Raw genomic sequence first — 16,552 nt, 5'->3', positions numbered from 1 at the left:
ATGTACTTTATTCAGAGGAGGTGCAGTGTGCGAGAGTATGCTTTAAAAAGGGAGAATTTAATCAGCTCCTAAATAGTGACTGTGAGATGTATATGTGGCAGCTAGGTTTGTTTAATTGTTCATAATGACAACAAATATGAAGAGAGATATGAAAGATGAAAATAGCAAAGGAAACAGAAACAAAAGCTGTGCGCACAATGCCGGTTTGCTGAGGATATAAACGGTTAGGAAGCAAGTGTTGCTCATGCTTTGTGGATACAGAACCCAAGTTTACTGACATGATCCTAGGACTACTGTATATATGCATACCAGACGTTATACGGTTCTTAAACAGGTTATTTGTGTCAAAACAGAAACAAAAAGGAACTGAAACCAACTCTACCATTAATGCAGCTGTACTTCATTAACCTCATGACTAAATTTACATTCATATTTTTAAGTATACTCCCCCTTTTCACTGAAGCCATTTCCATCTGGTAAGGGGGCTAAACAACAGAAACAACAACATAGTTTAACAAAACAAACATATAGAGATAACATTACACGTAACAAAAAGGCCCCAGGAGGGCACCTGGGGAGTTTCGGCCACCACTTTGGCTGCTAAGCTCAGCCTTTTCCTACCTCTTCGTAAATGACACAGGGCAGGAGGGTATATAGTTCAGGCTATTTCCAATCCCCCCTCAGTTGGGGAGCGGGACATTTTCTTTTGTCGCCAAAGTCATTTCTGTGGGGCTTTCTGACTCAGAGTCCAACAGTTTTGTGCCCATGTATTTCTTTTCCTATCCAGAAATAACTCAAAACCCTGAATCCATTTTTCTTTTTCCTTCCTTGCTGTCACTTTCTTCTTCCTGGCTTAGGAAATGGAGCCTTTTCCTCTTCCAATCAAAGAGAAAAAAGCTACGCAAGATGAAGGCTGACTGGTTTTATTCTTTTCATTTTTTATGTGAAGGAAATGAGATGAAAAACGGAAGTGCAATGGTCTACCAGCCTTTAATTCTTACCCAGTGGCCAGCTACATATCCAAAGCAGCTACAAGTGTCCCCTTTAAGTGACCACTTCTTTTCTATTTTGTGCACATAAGGTATAAACTATGGTGAATGCTATACGGATTCTACAGTGCCATCTGCCCATAAAGTTGCCAGGTTAGTTTGAGACATTAGAAGCTCAGATGATCTGTCATTGTCATAGACTCGCATCCAGCCGTAGCATTGACTACTTAACGATTTGGATATGAGGAATGTTTTCTAAATGCACTTCTACTTGACCTACAGCAGCCATTCAAACTAGAATAAGAATGCTGTACGAGTCTGACATGTAATGATCTAGCCATTCGCGCACACACTCCATCACTCACACTCACGCTCTCTCACACACACACACACACACACACAGTAATTCCTGCTTAAGCCCACCTCTGCATGCACAAATCCCTAGATACATGTGCATGTACATGCTCATATATGACTTTCATGGACTATTTAACGACAGGATATGTCTGCATTCTCTCATACAAACATATGCAAGGTTTGATTTGAACGCTCCACCTTTAACTGTGTTGGGTAAGGACTCCTCTGTCTCATCAGTTATCTCATCAGTTATCCTTGCCCACACAAGCCTTCCCTGAAGAGCGTTTATTCTCGTTATAAGGTGACTATAAAGGGAAGCGGACTGAACTAATTTTTGACATAACACACACCCTGTTAGCAGTTCTTATTCTTATAGATAATATAATGAGTCAGAGAGGAAGATTAATCAAGCTCTAGAACTATGACACACTACAGCAAGACAGCCGAGACAGAGAAAGGTGCGCAAGAGTAAAGAGAGAGGGGAGTAATAATACGTCACTATAATATCAGCCCCTCTCCCCGTGTCTTTGCTCCTTTTCCTTCCTTCAACCTACTCCTGATTTAATGCCTAGCTCTGATCTCTACTGAATAAAAGAGAGATAGGGGTACTGTGCAAGTGTACTCAGTGACCCAGTGAGCATGATCCCCTCCCGCTCCTGTCATACACAGGCCAGGCCTTCCCAATTGAAAATATATTCCTTATAGTGCTTCTGTGTCCTACGGTTTGGTGCTGCTGCTGTCTCGTTGCTTCTTGCTGCTGCTGCTGCTGCCGCTGCTGCTGCTGTAGAGGCTGGGGTTAGCCACAAGGGGGTGAGGGGCTGTGCCCATGTAGGGCCCAGCAGTGGCTGCGTAGTTGAAGATGGCAGGGAGGAAAGGCAGAGGCTCCACTTTGTCCCCCCCAGGTGCCATCATATTCAGAGCCACAGGAAGAGCCGCCAGGTTATAGGGGTAGGCCAGCAGCTGGGGCCCATAGAGAAGATGGTAAGGATCTGGATAAAATGGCAGCTTAGACAGGTCACCACCATGAGGGACCATCCTTTTTCCCAGTGGGCCAAAGGGAAGCGCTCCAGCAGGATAGGTCGACATGAGCAGGTTTTCCTCCTGCTTCTTACCAGGGCGGTAGCTGTCCGGAACAATAAGGGGTAGGGGATAATTCTGGGCATGGTAGTCCAGGGGAGTGGCGTCCCCCTGCTGGGGATCTCTGGAAGAAACTGTGTCGTGGTGCTCCGGCTCAGGTGGTTGGGGGGCTCGTGGGAGAAGCAGGGCGTGGGCAGAAGGGCGGTCACCACCAGCTGCTCCAGTGGGCAGTGTGAGCCTGTCAAGTCCCTGTGAACTGGAGTGAACCTGTCGGTTGGATTGAGCTAGGAGACCAATAGTTGAGGGGGGCCGGCAGGGGGACTTGGGAGTGTGCCTATGTGAGCAGGATCCATTCATAGTGGTTTGAGAGGGGATATGCGAGGGAGACGGCACAGGGCTCAAGGGCTCCTCTTTAGGGACCAACAGAGAAATCTGGTCATGTGGGGCGTGTGCTACTCTACTCATTTGATGGGCCCTCTCTACCTCTTTTTCTCTCTCTTTCACAAATTCTTTGTCCCTATCCCTTTCTCTTTGTCTCTCCAACTCCCTCTCTTTCTCTCTTTGCCTCCCTATCTCCCTCTCCCTAGCTAGAATGGATGACATGGTCAGGTCTTGTGCTTCGTTGGGAGAGGGACTCCTGGACATAGATTGAACTCTGATATCTTGGACCCGAGGTGGTTCCTTAAAACCTGCATGTAGAAATATACCACTCCCACCCTGCCTCTGTCTATCCATAATGACCCCATCCCGTTTCATGAATCCCCCCTCAGAGCGGAGAACTGTTGTCATGGAAACAGGAGGAGCAGCAGTGGTTATTCTGGTCTGTGACATCATGGGCACATTTGGAGAGGTGTTGGTAGATGCCAAGATGTGCACAGGGCTGGGTATTCTGTGGATCTGGCTGTCTAGGTTCTTTTTGCTGGGGGTGCGGTAGTCCAGACATTCAGGTCCATTCATGACTAGCACACTCTGGAGAGAAGAGGGTGCAGCAGGCGGGAATTTAGTAGGTGTAAGGTTAACTAGGCTTTCTAATGGAGGGTCCACAATTTCGGGGCAGGGCTCTCTCTCTAGAGCTGAATGTGTGAGCTCTGTCAGTTCAGGTTTGTAACTGGATTCTGAAGTCTGATGTTCATCTGTCAGCTCGCTGAGATGGTCCTCATGCTGCTGTGATGCCAAACAGTCACCACTACTGGGTGGGTCAGGTGTTGAATAGCTGATAACTGAAACAGAGAGGGCACTGGGAGCCTGGTCTTTTTCAGTTTCTAGATCACTACTAACAGTGTTAACAACTGTCTCTGTTGTTTTCGACTCTGAGTCTTTATCGTCCTTTTCTCTCTCCGGGGAACTGCTTAACTCATGTCGTCGGATATGGCGAGTAAGTGCTGAAGATGTCTTGCACACCTTATGACACTGTGGACAGGTGTGTCGTGATAATGCTCTTCTGCTTAGGCGACTTGGACTAGAATTTCTCCCTACTAAGCCTAATTGTCCCCCTTTTTCTTCATCATATTTTGCAATCTCTGGCACAGATTTAATCCCAACTCCTTCAACTTGTTCGCCAAGTGCCACTTTTGGGGGTACATAGGATGCCTCAGAAGGCTTGGGATGCTGGGCTCTCTGGTGGTCTTCCAACTTATCCCTTGAGGGGAAAGTAGCTCTGCAGAAGAGGCATACAAACTCCAGCAGATGACTCAGCTCGTGTTTGTCTCGCTTCCTAGGGCTTGAGAACCAGCGGCCACATGTGCCACACTCTGCTGCATTCCCATTAGTCCAAGGCCGCCTCTTTATTCCCATAGGAGGCACTGAGGTAGACAGAGGAGGCTTTGGAGAGTGCAGAGGAGGAGTAAAAACCTCATGATGGGCCTCCTTAACTTGTTCTTCTGTGTCTTTGTTTTTCTCCTTTACAGGAACAGAGACATAATCTTTATTTTTCCCCTCTCCCTTGTCTCTGTCCATTTTTGACAGTTTTTCGGCTTCCTCAATCTTCTCATCCTCTTCCTCATCTTGTGATTTCTCTGTTTCTTTATTCTTATGGTTCTTAAGCCTCTCTGTCCTCCTCTTCAACCGGATGGAGCGCTTGAACTTCAGTTTCCTCTGCCAGCTCTTGACCCGCTGCAGATGTGCTTGGGCCTTTCTCTTAGGCTTGTAGGAGTAGTAAGGCCGCCATAAATTATCCTCAGTGTCATGATCACTATCCTGGTCACGAACCTCCCGACGGAAGTAGTACTCCCTCACTTCATCTAGGGGTTTGGAGCTCTTTTTCTTGAACTCATCCGCACAATCTCCGCCTTCTTTTTCACCCTCTTCTTCCAGGCTGACTCTGCGGTGGAGGCGGTGTTTATGGTGATGGTGGTGAGTGTGGGAATGCCGTGTTTCCTTGGCTTCTCGCACAGATGATGTTTCACTTCGTTTGGTTTTAGGTGGAGTAAGGCTCTTGTCTCTCCTAAGGTCTGTCTCAGAGATGCTGCGCTTTACTATGGCTTCCTCGCCAATGCGTACAGTAATCTGGCACAGGGGCCCTGCCTCTTTGACCTGTGACCCTACAGATGCTGACATCTGCTTTGAGTCAGTCTTGCTGTGGGATTTGCGTGATTTGTGAAATAATCTGCCTGCCTCTGCACCCTGTCTACCTCTTGAGCCCTGCTCTGTGGTATCTGAACTGTCTCTGGACCTTTTTCTATGGTTATCTGCACTATCCCTTTGCCTTTTGATTGGCCTGGGACTGTCTTTGTGTGAAGAGTAACTGTTGCTGGTTTCAGGGGATGGGCTGCTCATTGGGCTTTTTTCACTTCCAGAAGTGACCTGGTTGCTATGCACAATTACAGAGGATGACATTGCTGTTCCATGAACAATGACAGAGGGTTTTGTATGGCCATATGTTATCACAGAAGGCATGCTTGTTTCTGTGCTTCTACCAGTTCTGGGAGTTTTGGTTTTGCTGCTACTAGACATTTTGAAGCTGCCACTGGCTCTCCCCTGCTCTGGCTCTAGGGCCTCACTCTCTTGTTTTCTGACTTGGGGCATGTCTGCTTGGGGGAGGGGTGTTAGTGCAGAGAGGTCCCCATGCTCAGCAGACGCAGAAACAGGGAAGCCATCAGGGAAGTCATCTGGGTCAGGCTTTACACCCTGAGGGTGGGCCCTACTGATGAGGCTTTGTAGGTCCTCAGGGCCCAGAGTACAGCCCAAGCCAGGTAGGGAGAGGGAAGGTGAATCAGTTGGTGACAGCAGCAGGCCATTCTGCAAACTGTCACTGTAAGTCTTGTAGGGTCTCTTCTGGGAGCGCATGGGGAGAAGGCGATAGAGCTTGAGGGCGTTAGCTTTCTGCTTATAACCCCCATTAGCTGTCTTTTCACTGGAGATGAGGCTGGGATTAATCCCATGAATGGTCTTCTGGTGGGTTTTGAGATTGTAGTAGGTGGCAAAGGCATCCCAGCAGAAGATGCACTGGTAGCGCCGCTCTCCTGTGTGCCATACCTCATGCTTTGTGCGGTACTCAGCCAGCGCAAAGACCTTGTCGCAGAAATGGCACGGGTATTTGCGGCGCCATGAGTGTACATTAGAGTGACGCTTCAAGCTGGATAGGGTCATGTAGGAACGTTCACACACAGAGCAAAAGTAAATGACATTGCCATCTACCACCTTCACAAAATGGTGCTCATCACCCGCCAGTAGCTCTGCGGCTGCTGCATCATCACCTTGGATACGTGCCAGGAGGCTCCGTGCTTTCTTCCCTGGCCGCACCTTACTCATGTCGGATTGTCCCACAATCACTCCCCCCTCCACTCTCACCTCACCCTCCTCCAGTGGCTCCTCCTTTGGCTGCACAGTGAGAGAAGAAGGGCCCAGACTGTTGGATGGAAGGCCTGGCACCCTGCAGGAGGCCTCATGGGATTGCAGTCTCTTGCTGTGGATGAAGACTTTGCCACAATAGCGGCAACTGAGAGCGCGGCTGCCACGATGCAGCCGCATGTGGACGGTCAGGGAGGGCGCCGAGCTGAAAAGCCGATGGCACACCCCACAAATCAGCTCAGGCTTCAGGCTGTCGGTAGGGGAATATGAGGATGAGTGAGGGGGTGCGGTAAGACCCTCGGATGGGGGAGGAGGAGGCGGGGGTAGGGGCGGAGGGAGGTGTAGGGTGGGTGGGTGAAGACTTGGTCCATGAGGGTTTCCCACTTTCCCGGCCGGTCTTCCTGTTATTTTCTCTCTCCTCTCTGCATCCCCACCTCTCTGATAGGGTGAGGTGCCCAGACTGAAGAGGATCTGGGCGGTTTGAGAGGGTGAGGCTGTACCGTTGGTCACCCTGTTCCTCTCCTCCCATCCATCGCCACCAAAGCAGCCACCTGAAGACCCGCTCGAGGATCTTGGGGGCGACCTGTGAAACTGAGTCTCTGGATTGAGTTTGGAGCACTTCAGAGGAGGGGGAGATTTTATTTCCTTTCTACTAAGAGCATGGACAGTCATAGGAGATGAGGAGGAGGAAGGCGAAGAGGACGGAGAGCTGTCGTGCTTCGGGGGCTTAAAAGATCTGTGCTTTACGTCCATGGTAGCATCCAGTTTCCACAGCGACCCCTCATCTGAGCTCTTGGAGGATGGCCACCGTCGGTGAGGGGAAGGGGAGGATGAGGAAGAGCTACGACAGGGGTTTGGAGATGTCAGGGAGGCTGGGAGGGGGGCGGCGCTAAGTGGGAAGCTTAGGGTGATTTTTGCATTTTTAGGTCCATCAGCAATGTCTTCCAGCCTATCCTCCATCATGGCCTCTCCCCGGCCTCCATGCCTTTTTGCCTTCATTTCTAACTGCTCAGCTTTCCCTTCCTCCTCCACTCCAAGACAGCGGACTGGTTTGTGTAGCCCTTCGATCTTGCACAAGCTGCAGAAATGAACAGGCAGGTGTAGCGGTGAGGAGGCCTGATCTGGGTTAAGGGTTTTCAAAGCCACTAATGACAGCGGCGGGGAAGACAAAGGTGACAACCGTTGACTCTGGTGGCACGTAGCGTCCTTAATTGCACTGTGTGTGATGTTGCAGTGGGGAGCCAGGGGTTGTTCACTCAGACGTGACTGAATACGGCCCGCGTGGAGGGGGTCCCACACCTTCTCACCGGACACCATGACCGGCCCCCAAAATCTGAAAGAGATATCAAAAAATATATATTAGCATCATAAACATCCTAGGATAAATGTACCAGGCGTAAATTTACATCGTCATGAAGCAAAGAATAACCATTACACTCAAAGCTTTTGCAGTAGCAGTCAGGATGCCTGTGAAACACTTTTTAGAAACGGAAAAGAAAACTAAATGCTCCAGCAATGCTGAACTCCAACAACTTAGCCAGGAATGGTGAGTAAAAGGAGAGAGAGGGTAGAGGGAAGGAATGAATCTGCGGCAGTGCTGGTTTAGATTTCAGCATGCCACAACCAAGGCTTCAGAAAGCCATTCCAGATATCCATCTCTCTCGGCTGTGACACAACATTCCCTATGCCTAATTGGAAGGCGTTCAGATTTAATCGAGATTCCCTCAGAATAGAGTGTTGACTTAGATCCATGGCCCGAACGCGCTTAAAAAAAATAGTCCCACTCTCTTGCTATTTGAGCATAAGCCTTGTTAGCCATTCCTGGCAGTGGCTAGTGTTTACCGGGCATGACTCTAACCATTTATTTGTGAAGGCAAAGATGGGAGGGAAGGAAAAGGGGGAAGAGGAGAAGGGAGGGAGATTGCATGCATGTGGACAGAGAAGGGGTGTTTTTCGCCCTCTGCATCCGGTACAATGTCAGCTAAGCTGTAGAAGATGAGTGACGGGCTATTTTCAATTCCATTCTAATTCAACGGCCATGGTGGTGGATGCCGTCCGGCTCGAAATGCTCCATACATAAGATAGCTGCAGATTCTCGCGTGATAGGCAATTTGCTGTTATTACTTATTTAAAATGGGTCCATTTATTTAGGTCAGATTGGCAAGAAGAACAGAGACTGTATAAAGCCATAATGATGCAACGATAAGAAAATTCCCCAGTCATGCTTTTTTGCCTGCGTTTTCAAGCAGTAAAGCAGCTAGGAAGGCAGGCCGCTGTAAAATTCCACAGGCAGCCCTGAACAGGCAGAAACTAGGTCAGCACTGTTATTGCAGAGGGAAGAGGGAAGAGGAGGGAGAGAGAGAGAGCGAGAGAGAGGGTGAGGATGAAGGAGACTGAAAGAGTGATAGAAAAAGGGAGCGAGAGAAAGAGACTGAGGGTTAGTGAGAGAGCAAGAGACAGAGACAGAGAGAGGAAGGGGAGGGAGGGGGTTTTTGAAACAGGAACAGTCAGACACACTGCGCTGTCAGACAGACAGGAGCCCAGGCAAAAACTCACACACACAAAAGCAAGCAGCACATGCAAACATGTACGGTAACCACAAACATGCACTCACACAAACAAACATGCATGTGTACACAGCACTTTACATACACTCATTAATGGCCGCAGGCTAGACAGACAGGCATAAACAAATTAGTTGGACATGGATGGGCACACTTGTAAATAACATTCAAAACCAAAAGATTAATCAACATGCAACATGGATCAGACACTAGGGGGACAGGTGAAGTATAGTCAAAAAAAAGGAAAAAAGAAGTGTCTAATAATGACGTACTTAGTGCAAGCAGTAGCCTTCTCTTGTACGGACACAACAAACCAGTTCATGCCTATTCAAGATGTATGACTAAAAACATGGATGCAAAATCTTTTCTCACCAGGCCTGTCACATATTGTCTTGAAACAGGCCTTGATTGTCACTCACATTTGCTGAGCTTTGATGTTGTGGAGGAAATCCCTTATGGCATGCGCCAGTCTGCTACAAGTGGGCGGACACACTGAGAGACAGTGCTAAAGTTAAAAATTTCACCATCTCATCTGATGCTTGCGCCGTGGACAGGAAAATGCGTATGACGCCCCCTCGCTCTTTCCTTTATCTCCCTGTGACGCACGCACACAGCCGCTGCACAAGCAGAGTCTGCACGACACGGCATCTGACTGGGACACGCAGCTTTTAACGCCCTTTAAATGTACTGGATCCACTCGTACGCAGAGAAATGTGAACACAAGCGCATGGGGCATGCAGAAAAACACTTTTACATCTTTAATACTTGTGCAGATGAGTGGATACACATATAAACACACATACATCCTTATGTTCATCTCATAAACAAGCAAACAGACAAATGACCATGACCATGAATTTGGCAAGGACCCTAAGGCAAATTCAAAATAAACAGCAACTCTTCCCACACCTTTCTGCAACAGGATGTTCTGCACAAACATGTTGGTCAGCCTATGAAGTGTTTGTCTATTTACGCTTGTGGCACTATAAAACCTCATAGCATGAGCAGATTGTCAGCTGGTAAAAGCCAAATTGCTAACTAGACTCACATAAAAATAAAACACATTATACCAAACGCAATGGCTTTCCTATAGCGACAAAGGCTCCTACTGACAGGCAGAGGGAACTGAGGACCCCTTTCAGCTATGCATTGATTCAATTTGTATTCTATATCAAATGAGAAATGTGAAGTAAACACTGTTGGATTTTTATTATGCAAACTTTGTTCTTTTCATTTTAAATCATCAGAAAAAACAAATACTTGCAGGTTAGTCTTCCTCTCTTAGCGCAGTTTAACTTTTGAAACCAATTAATTTGGGGAAATGAAAAGTGCTGTTTGGCTCAATAATCCTAACATATTGTCTGCTTGGATTTTGGGACCAGTTCAAAACCGCATATGTTTTAATGTTTGACTCTTACTCTTAATGTTTGAATGTTTGATACTTTGACATCTGGAAACATTTTGAAAAATATGAACGACTTATTGACCTAGGAAACGTTTAGTTTTGAATCCAATGAGTTTAAATGTTCAATCAGTCACAAGGACCATCGCTGCTACAGCGGCCTTGCATAACAAAAGGCAGGACGGCATAGGAGTCTGGCTGGCCTGCCAGCTCAGGGCCTTGAACCAGCCGTTGAGCAATCTGTTTATTCCCCATTGAAACTGGTACTTGTGCTGAGAGACAAATAACTATTAGGATTCAACAACCATGCCTTTTTTTCTTTTCTTTTTTTTTGTCATCTTCCATCTCAAAGGAAATTCCTCATAAGTTTAACCAATAGCACTGTTTTATGCAGTTCAAACTATAAGGTAATTTGACACTTAAATAAACTGTTTTAAGCTTAATACTACCTAAAATTGAGGATAAAAAATCTGATCATAGCAAATTACATTTTTAATAGTATTGTAGTGCCACTTAATTTACTTTCACATTTCAAAGCAGATGTTAACAGCTAACATTTGTACCCAAGCCTCATTAACATTTCCTTTAAAGTGCTCATAAGTCAGATATGCTTTTTCCCTTACATTTATTGTACTATATATATTTTTGAGCATGTAATACGCTTACAAAGTGAAAAAAGCCCAAAGTCCCCCCAAAGGGACTTACCATCACCAACAGAAATCACTGTTCACAAACTGTTCCAAACATTTCTATTGTGGTCCAGCCGTTACTTCCGTGATGAAAGTGTGTCAATTTGTAACATGTTGTAAAGCTCGCCAGCTGCTAGCGTGGCATGCCCTCATACTCTGCTTCTGATTGGCTTGTGGTGCTGACCTAGGTTCTATGCATGTGTGACTCCCAACAAAGATGGAACAGAAGTGTGATGCCTCACTCTGCAGCTAAAACAAAGAGCTTAACACACAGAGTGAAAAGAGGAGCTGTAGCAATGTACAACAAAAAGATGGTGTTTTCTGAAAATTAAACTATGTAAACCTATTCATGTACAACCTCTAAATACAACTATGAACCTGAAAATAATATGAGCACATTTGAGTACAGCTGTAACGATCTAGTTATCTCCCTGATTTCCCTGTGCCCCCATCATTAAAGGACAATTCTGGTTGATTTCAACTTTGGTCTAGTTCGGCCTGTCTGTTTGTCTGTTGGTTTGCCTGTGTTTGTCTGTCAGCAGGATTTTGAAAATACTAGCCCAAATTTCATGAAACTCAATAAAAGCGTGAAGCATGAGCCAAAGGAGAACCCATTCAATTTTGGAACAGATCCGAATCACAAGGCCAATATATAAATTATTTTACATTTTTGTTAACTCTGTGAGATAGGGCCTTTGTGCTGAATTCATATGGGGTCGGAATGATGAATTTGTTCTGGATCATATTTAATGAGTCATGATCCGTTTACTTTGCTCTTCCTTGTCACGCAAATACTATAAAACAGCTATCAACATGTTGTTTAAATGCTCTGAGCAATAAAATACAACACATGTCCACGTTTTTTCCACAAATTAAAGCTCATGAACACACCAAATTTGGAAGAACAAATTCTCATCTCAGGAAATATCTGAGGAGTGTGTGGATGTATTATTTGCCTTGCTGGAGGTCTGTGCTCTCTACGTGCCATTTTAGTTTTATATAGTTTTGGCCATCATTGTTCGTACCAAAGTAGTTGCTGAGATCAGGTAACATAACATTGCCGCAAAGGCATAATTGGATGGGACAAGGAAAACGGGTGATCAGGTGACAGGTTGTAAATGAGCTTAAGGTTTAGAGATGATCTAAACCTTGCTCTTTTGACATTAAACTGACAGAGAGCACACCAGAAATGTTGGTAACAATCTGTTGCTGCACAGGAGACCTGTGTGCTTACGAAGCTACAGTAACCTGACGCAGTACACTGGTGCCTAAAGTACTGCCGGTCAAAGCTGAACCAGGATGTTGGCCTGTAATTTGTATATTTCCTCTTTCTTAGCAATGTCACTGCATTCACAGATCTAAGCAATTGTTTACTGAGTGCTATGTTTTTTTTAGATAGTGCTTTTGCCTTTTAGCTTAAACGTATAATGCAAATCACACACAATGTTTAAACACACATAACAGTTTGAATTCCAACAATAGATAGATAGATAGATATTTATTGATCCCATAGATATTTATTGATCCCAATGTGTGTGTGTCTGTGTGTGTGTGTGTGTGTGTGTGTGTGTGTGAGAGAGAGAGGAGTTAAGAGTTGTGTCTGCAAGGCAGAATGTGGGGGGCCTCGATTTTCCAGCCGCTGTTCTTGCCGGTAAGCCAGCGGCGAGGAGCATGTGGGAAGAGGAAGGTGTTGGTTGGGCTTTCTCCCCAATGAGGGGCAGCCAGAGGGGCCCAACTATCAGAGCAGCAGTTGGGCTGTGAAGAGGAGGGTGTATGTGTGCACATGAGGCTGTGTGTGGGTGGGTAGGGGGGCATCATTAGCAAGAACAGCTACTGAACTCTCCACAACCCCCCTGGCCAAGAGAGCGTGTTGGAGCCAGCCAGATGGGATAGATGGAGGGAGGAGGTATGGCAAATGAAAGTTGGTATGGGTTGGGGAGTGGTTGAGCAGAGGTGCTAGTGGTGCTTGTGGTGGTGGGAGCAGGGGAGGTAGAGGTAACTTCAAACACATCTCGCCTATGTTCACATTTCATGGTTTCCTTGTCTTTCAGTTCCCCCTCAGCATGACTGACTACATGCCCCTCTTCTCCCCCTCCCCACGTGTTGTATGGTGGTGTTTTCGCATGCCGCTCCACGCACCAGCAAACCTGCCTATGTCTAAAACGCCATACTTTCCACGCTCTGTTAGCTCCCAGCCCAGCACGTAATTCCCATAATTCTGCTCGCTGCAACAGAATCATGATGGGCATTCGGAAACAGTAAGGCCAAAAAAAAGTACCCTGGAGAGCAGTATCCATCACCAGTGACCTTTTTGAAGTAATTTTCTCCAAATCATTTTCAATTTCACACACAGTCCCTGTAGAAGGGGGTGTAAAAGCCCCTTTGGAGTTCCCAGTCTCAAACAACCAAGTAACATGTAGGTATTAGCAAGGCTGAGCCAGAGCAGCATGTTACAACAGTTACCATAAACTGCAAGTAAAACTATGGCAGGCTAGAGAAGATGAAGCGCTGCATCAGTTTCCTGAATGCGTCCACATCCTTTATGTTTGTGGCATTAAAAAAAAACGGCATAATCACACAACGCCAACCAACTCGGTCCTGCAATATGCAAGACTTGCACGTTACCACTTTAATACCCATGGCAGCAAAAGGCCCAAAGACAAATATAGCAGACGTGATTTATCTGATGTCTGGCCCAAACAACATCAAAAGGCTGCCACCTTAATGACAACATCACTTGTGTGACACCACAGAGCAGCGAGAAACTACACTTCCTAATACCTGACCTATGACCCTTACCCCTGTGGCAGTGTGGATCATATTTTCCATACACTGAGCACAGGGGCTTGGCATGGGATCCATGGAAACCAGGAATGTGGAGTAGTTGGCAGCATTTGCTATGTTGTTTTGGGGAAAAAGTAAGGCTTCAGGCAAAAACAGGTTGGTGACATCAATATGCCCTCTGCTGCTCTACGAGAGACTACCTCCAACTAAACAACAGGCTGGTAAAATGGAGGACAAACTGGGCTGCCAATGACAGAAATAAGAGACAGAACAAGTCGGTGGAATAAGAGATGTTTACCATCGTCTAAATGCAAGTTTTCCCCACAAAACACTTCCCCTGATGTTGATAGTGAGCAGGATAAGGAGACTGGACCACCATGTTAAGACCCCAACAACAAAGCTCATATCTGTACCGACGTGTGCTGACCGCCCCCCCCCCCCCCCCCCCCCCCCCCCCCCCCCCCCCCCCATCTGCCCTCAATCACAGAGACGCAAGAGGCTTCGAGAAATTAAAAGTTCCATCACAATCTCAAAACGAGTCATTGCTCTTGAAAAAGAACTGCGTGGTGCGCCAGCAACAGAGGGGAGGATGAGGGAGACAAGGCCTGTTACTGGCACACGCACACACACACACGCTCACGCACAAACACACACACACACACACACACACATAATACGTGTCCACCAACACACACTGCATAAATATGCACAGCCCAACACACGCACTGTCAAATAAAAACCTTTTCCTCCTCTTCAAGTGCGGACCAACCGCCGCCACGGCAGCAGAGTGAAGCAGAAAAACAAGCAGGAAAACAACAGAAATCAGCTTCTCTTCCTCTTATTCTCTCTGGCTGTCTCTCAGGAAGGCAAGCATACAAGAGAACGTACCTCGGAAAACCTCCTGCTGCATCTCTGCTGCGATGTGTTCTCTCCCCTCACACTCCCTCTCTCCCTCTCTCTCTCTCTCTCCCCCTTGGTCTGTGTATGCGCACGTCTGAGTGTGTGTGAGAGAGAGAGAGAGAGCGCAGGGAGAGGCGGTGCACACACACACACACCCACACACACATACAGGCAGCAGTGTGTGAAGACAGAGGGCAGGAGCGATTCTCACACTCAAACTTGCTCGCTCTCTCTCACTCACTCCCCCTTTCGAGCTCTCTCTCACTCCACATTTTGTCTCTGACACACGATTCTTAGTGTTTTTGCTCTTTTTTCCAGCAAGTGAATCTCCCCCCTCCGCCTCCCACTGAATCCAATCTTCTTTTTATTTGGAAGTGTTGTTCCCTGTCTCTCTACACACACACACACACACACACACACACACACGAGTACACACACACACACACACACTACTTTATATACACAAAGCCCAGTGATAGGGAGAGGGAGGGAGAGGCAGAGGGAAACAGAGTGGAAGAGCAAGCAAGAGGACGCCATTTAAGCAGTTTGTTACGAGCACTGCAAGTCCCCAAAATGGCTGAAAACAAACAGGAACCATGCCAACTCAAAAAACCTGGGCACAAGGACGGACAGACACAGACAGGGAGTGAGAGGAGAGTGGGCGAGAGAGAAAGAGAGAAAGTAAGACAGAGAGAGGACAAACTGGCAGTAGTGAAATGGCAGATGAGAGCACTCTGTGAAACAAGTGAAATTGAGAGAAAATGGAGGCATTAAAGTGGTACTCCAGCAATTTTGCACTACACGTTGATAAAGTTTAGGGACTTAAAAGAGACTGATCAGAAAAAGAATGGTCAAAATCAATGCAACACGGGCAGCGATATCCTGATTTAAAGTCTCTTGTATGGATCAAGCTCCAAAAACTCTGGATCCTACATTTCCCAAGATGCAACTTGATACCATTGTTTACTAGACTCTTCCTGACTGGCAAATGCCTGCGTCTTTCAAACTACACATTCCCAGTATGCAATCTTGTAGGGCATTCAGATTCAAAATAGTTCTGTGTGAAAACGACACACAGGCTGTGCTGATGACAACTTTGGAAAGTTGTCATAACAACAATTATTCTATCCTCCATCTTGACAATTGCAAAGTAAACCGTTGTCTACTATATTTAATTGTCCAACACAGTATGATGCTATATGATGTTGCTTTTAGTTGCAGGAAAAGTTGCTGTTGTCACTGCTTACACACATATTGGAAAGAGTGGAAACATTGCATTGCCCAAATGATTATTGCTGCAAATTGCAGATACATTTGCAAGTCCTACAGGGCTCTTGCAGAGTAATGCATGGACATGGTGTATGCTGTTTGAAATGTGGCAAAATTATGTTGCAAACCGCAGCTTGCATGTTTAAAATTTGGTAAAATGGACCTGAGGATCAAGTGTAGCGCCTCTTTGAAAGAGAAAAGGGGGTTAAAGGTGGACAGACAAGGGCATAAACTGGGGACGAGACACTCTTCAATTGTTCATGCCCTCAGATAAAAGGGTTCAAGTGATATCAGTGACGCTGCCAGCCATGTCAATTAACTGCTTTTAGGTCAGCGTGTGATAAGTCTTACACATGTGGCTAAACTAAGACTCCTGGTGACAAGCTTCTGTATTGTTTTTGAGCACAACTAACGCTCTACCCTCACCAAAACAAAGGCGCCTCTACACAAATCAAGTCCTGAAACTGGACCTCCCTTTTAATTAATCCATATCCATGCAAAATGCCCTCAAAACAACTCTTCCCACTGGTTGCTCTCGCCCTCGCACATCATGGTCAGTGGAAATTCCACATATCTCTGCTCTCCCTCCGTCGGCCATGAAGATCAGGAGGTAGTCTACCAGCTGGAACAAGAGGCTAGAAAAATGAGAGGAGGGGTGGAAGAATGTTCTAGCACTGTTATGCTTCAACACTATTATACTTCCCACTGTCCTTTTGAGTGGAGCTGCTACCC

At 46.5% G+C, this 16,552-nt stretch overlaps 1 protein-coding gene across 4 annotated transcripts in view; it reads right to left on the bottom strand.

Moving 5' to 3' along the window:
• Positions 1 to 925: 925 nt before the first annotated feature.
• zbtb4 (zinc finger and BTB domain containing 4) overlaps positions 926 to 16,552 on the bottom strand; it is a 24,857-nt gene continuing 9,230 nt past the window's right edge. For 2 of the 4 annotated variants that reach the window (XM_034856363.1, XM_034856364.1), the window contains exon 2: positions 926 to 7,545. In XM_034856363.1, the coding sequence (XP_034712254.1) occupies positions 2,064 to 7,529 (5,466 nt within the window). In that variant the 5' untranslated portion in view covers positions 7,530 to 7,545 and the 3' untranslated portion in view covers positions 926 to 2,063. Of the gene's footprint in view, positions 7,546 to 14,391; positions 14,780 to 16,552 lie in introns of those variants that run through there. The other 2 variants (XM_034856361.1, XM_034856362.1) reach the window with 2 other exon arrangements.

This window comes from Etheostoma cragini, chromosome 19, assembly GCF_013103735.1.
Source record: "Etheostoma cragini isolate CJK2018 chromosome 19, CSU_Ecrag_1.0, whole genome shotgun sequence".
Lineage (NCBI taxonomy): Eukaryota > Metazoa > Chordata > Actinopteri > Perciformes > Percidae > Etheostoma > Etheostoma cragini.
Note: the sequence above shows the minus strand (reverse complement) of the source record. Positions and strands in the feature narration are given on the sequence as shown.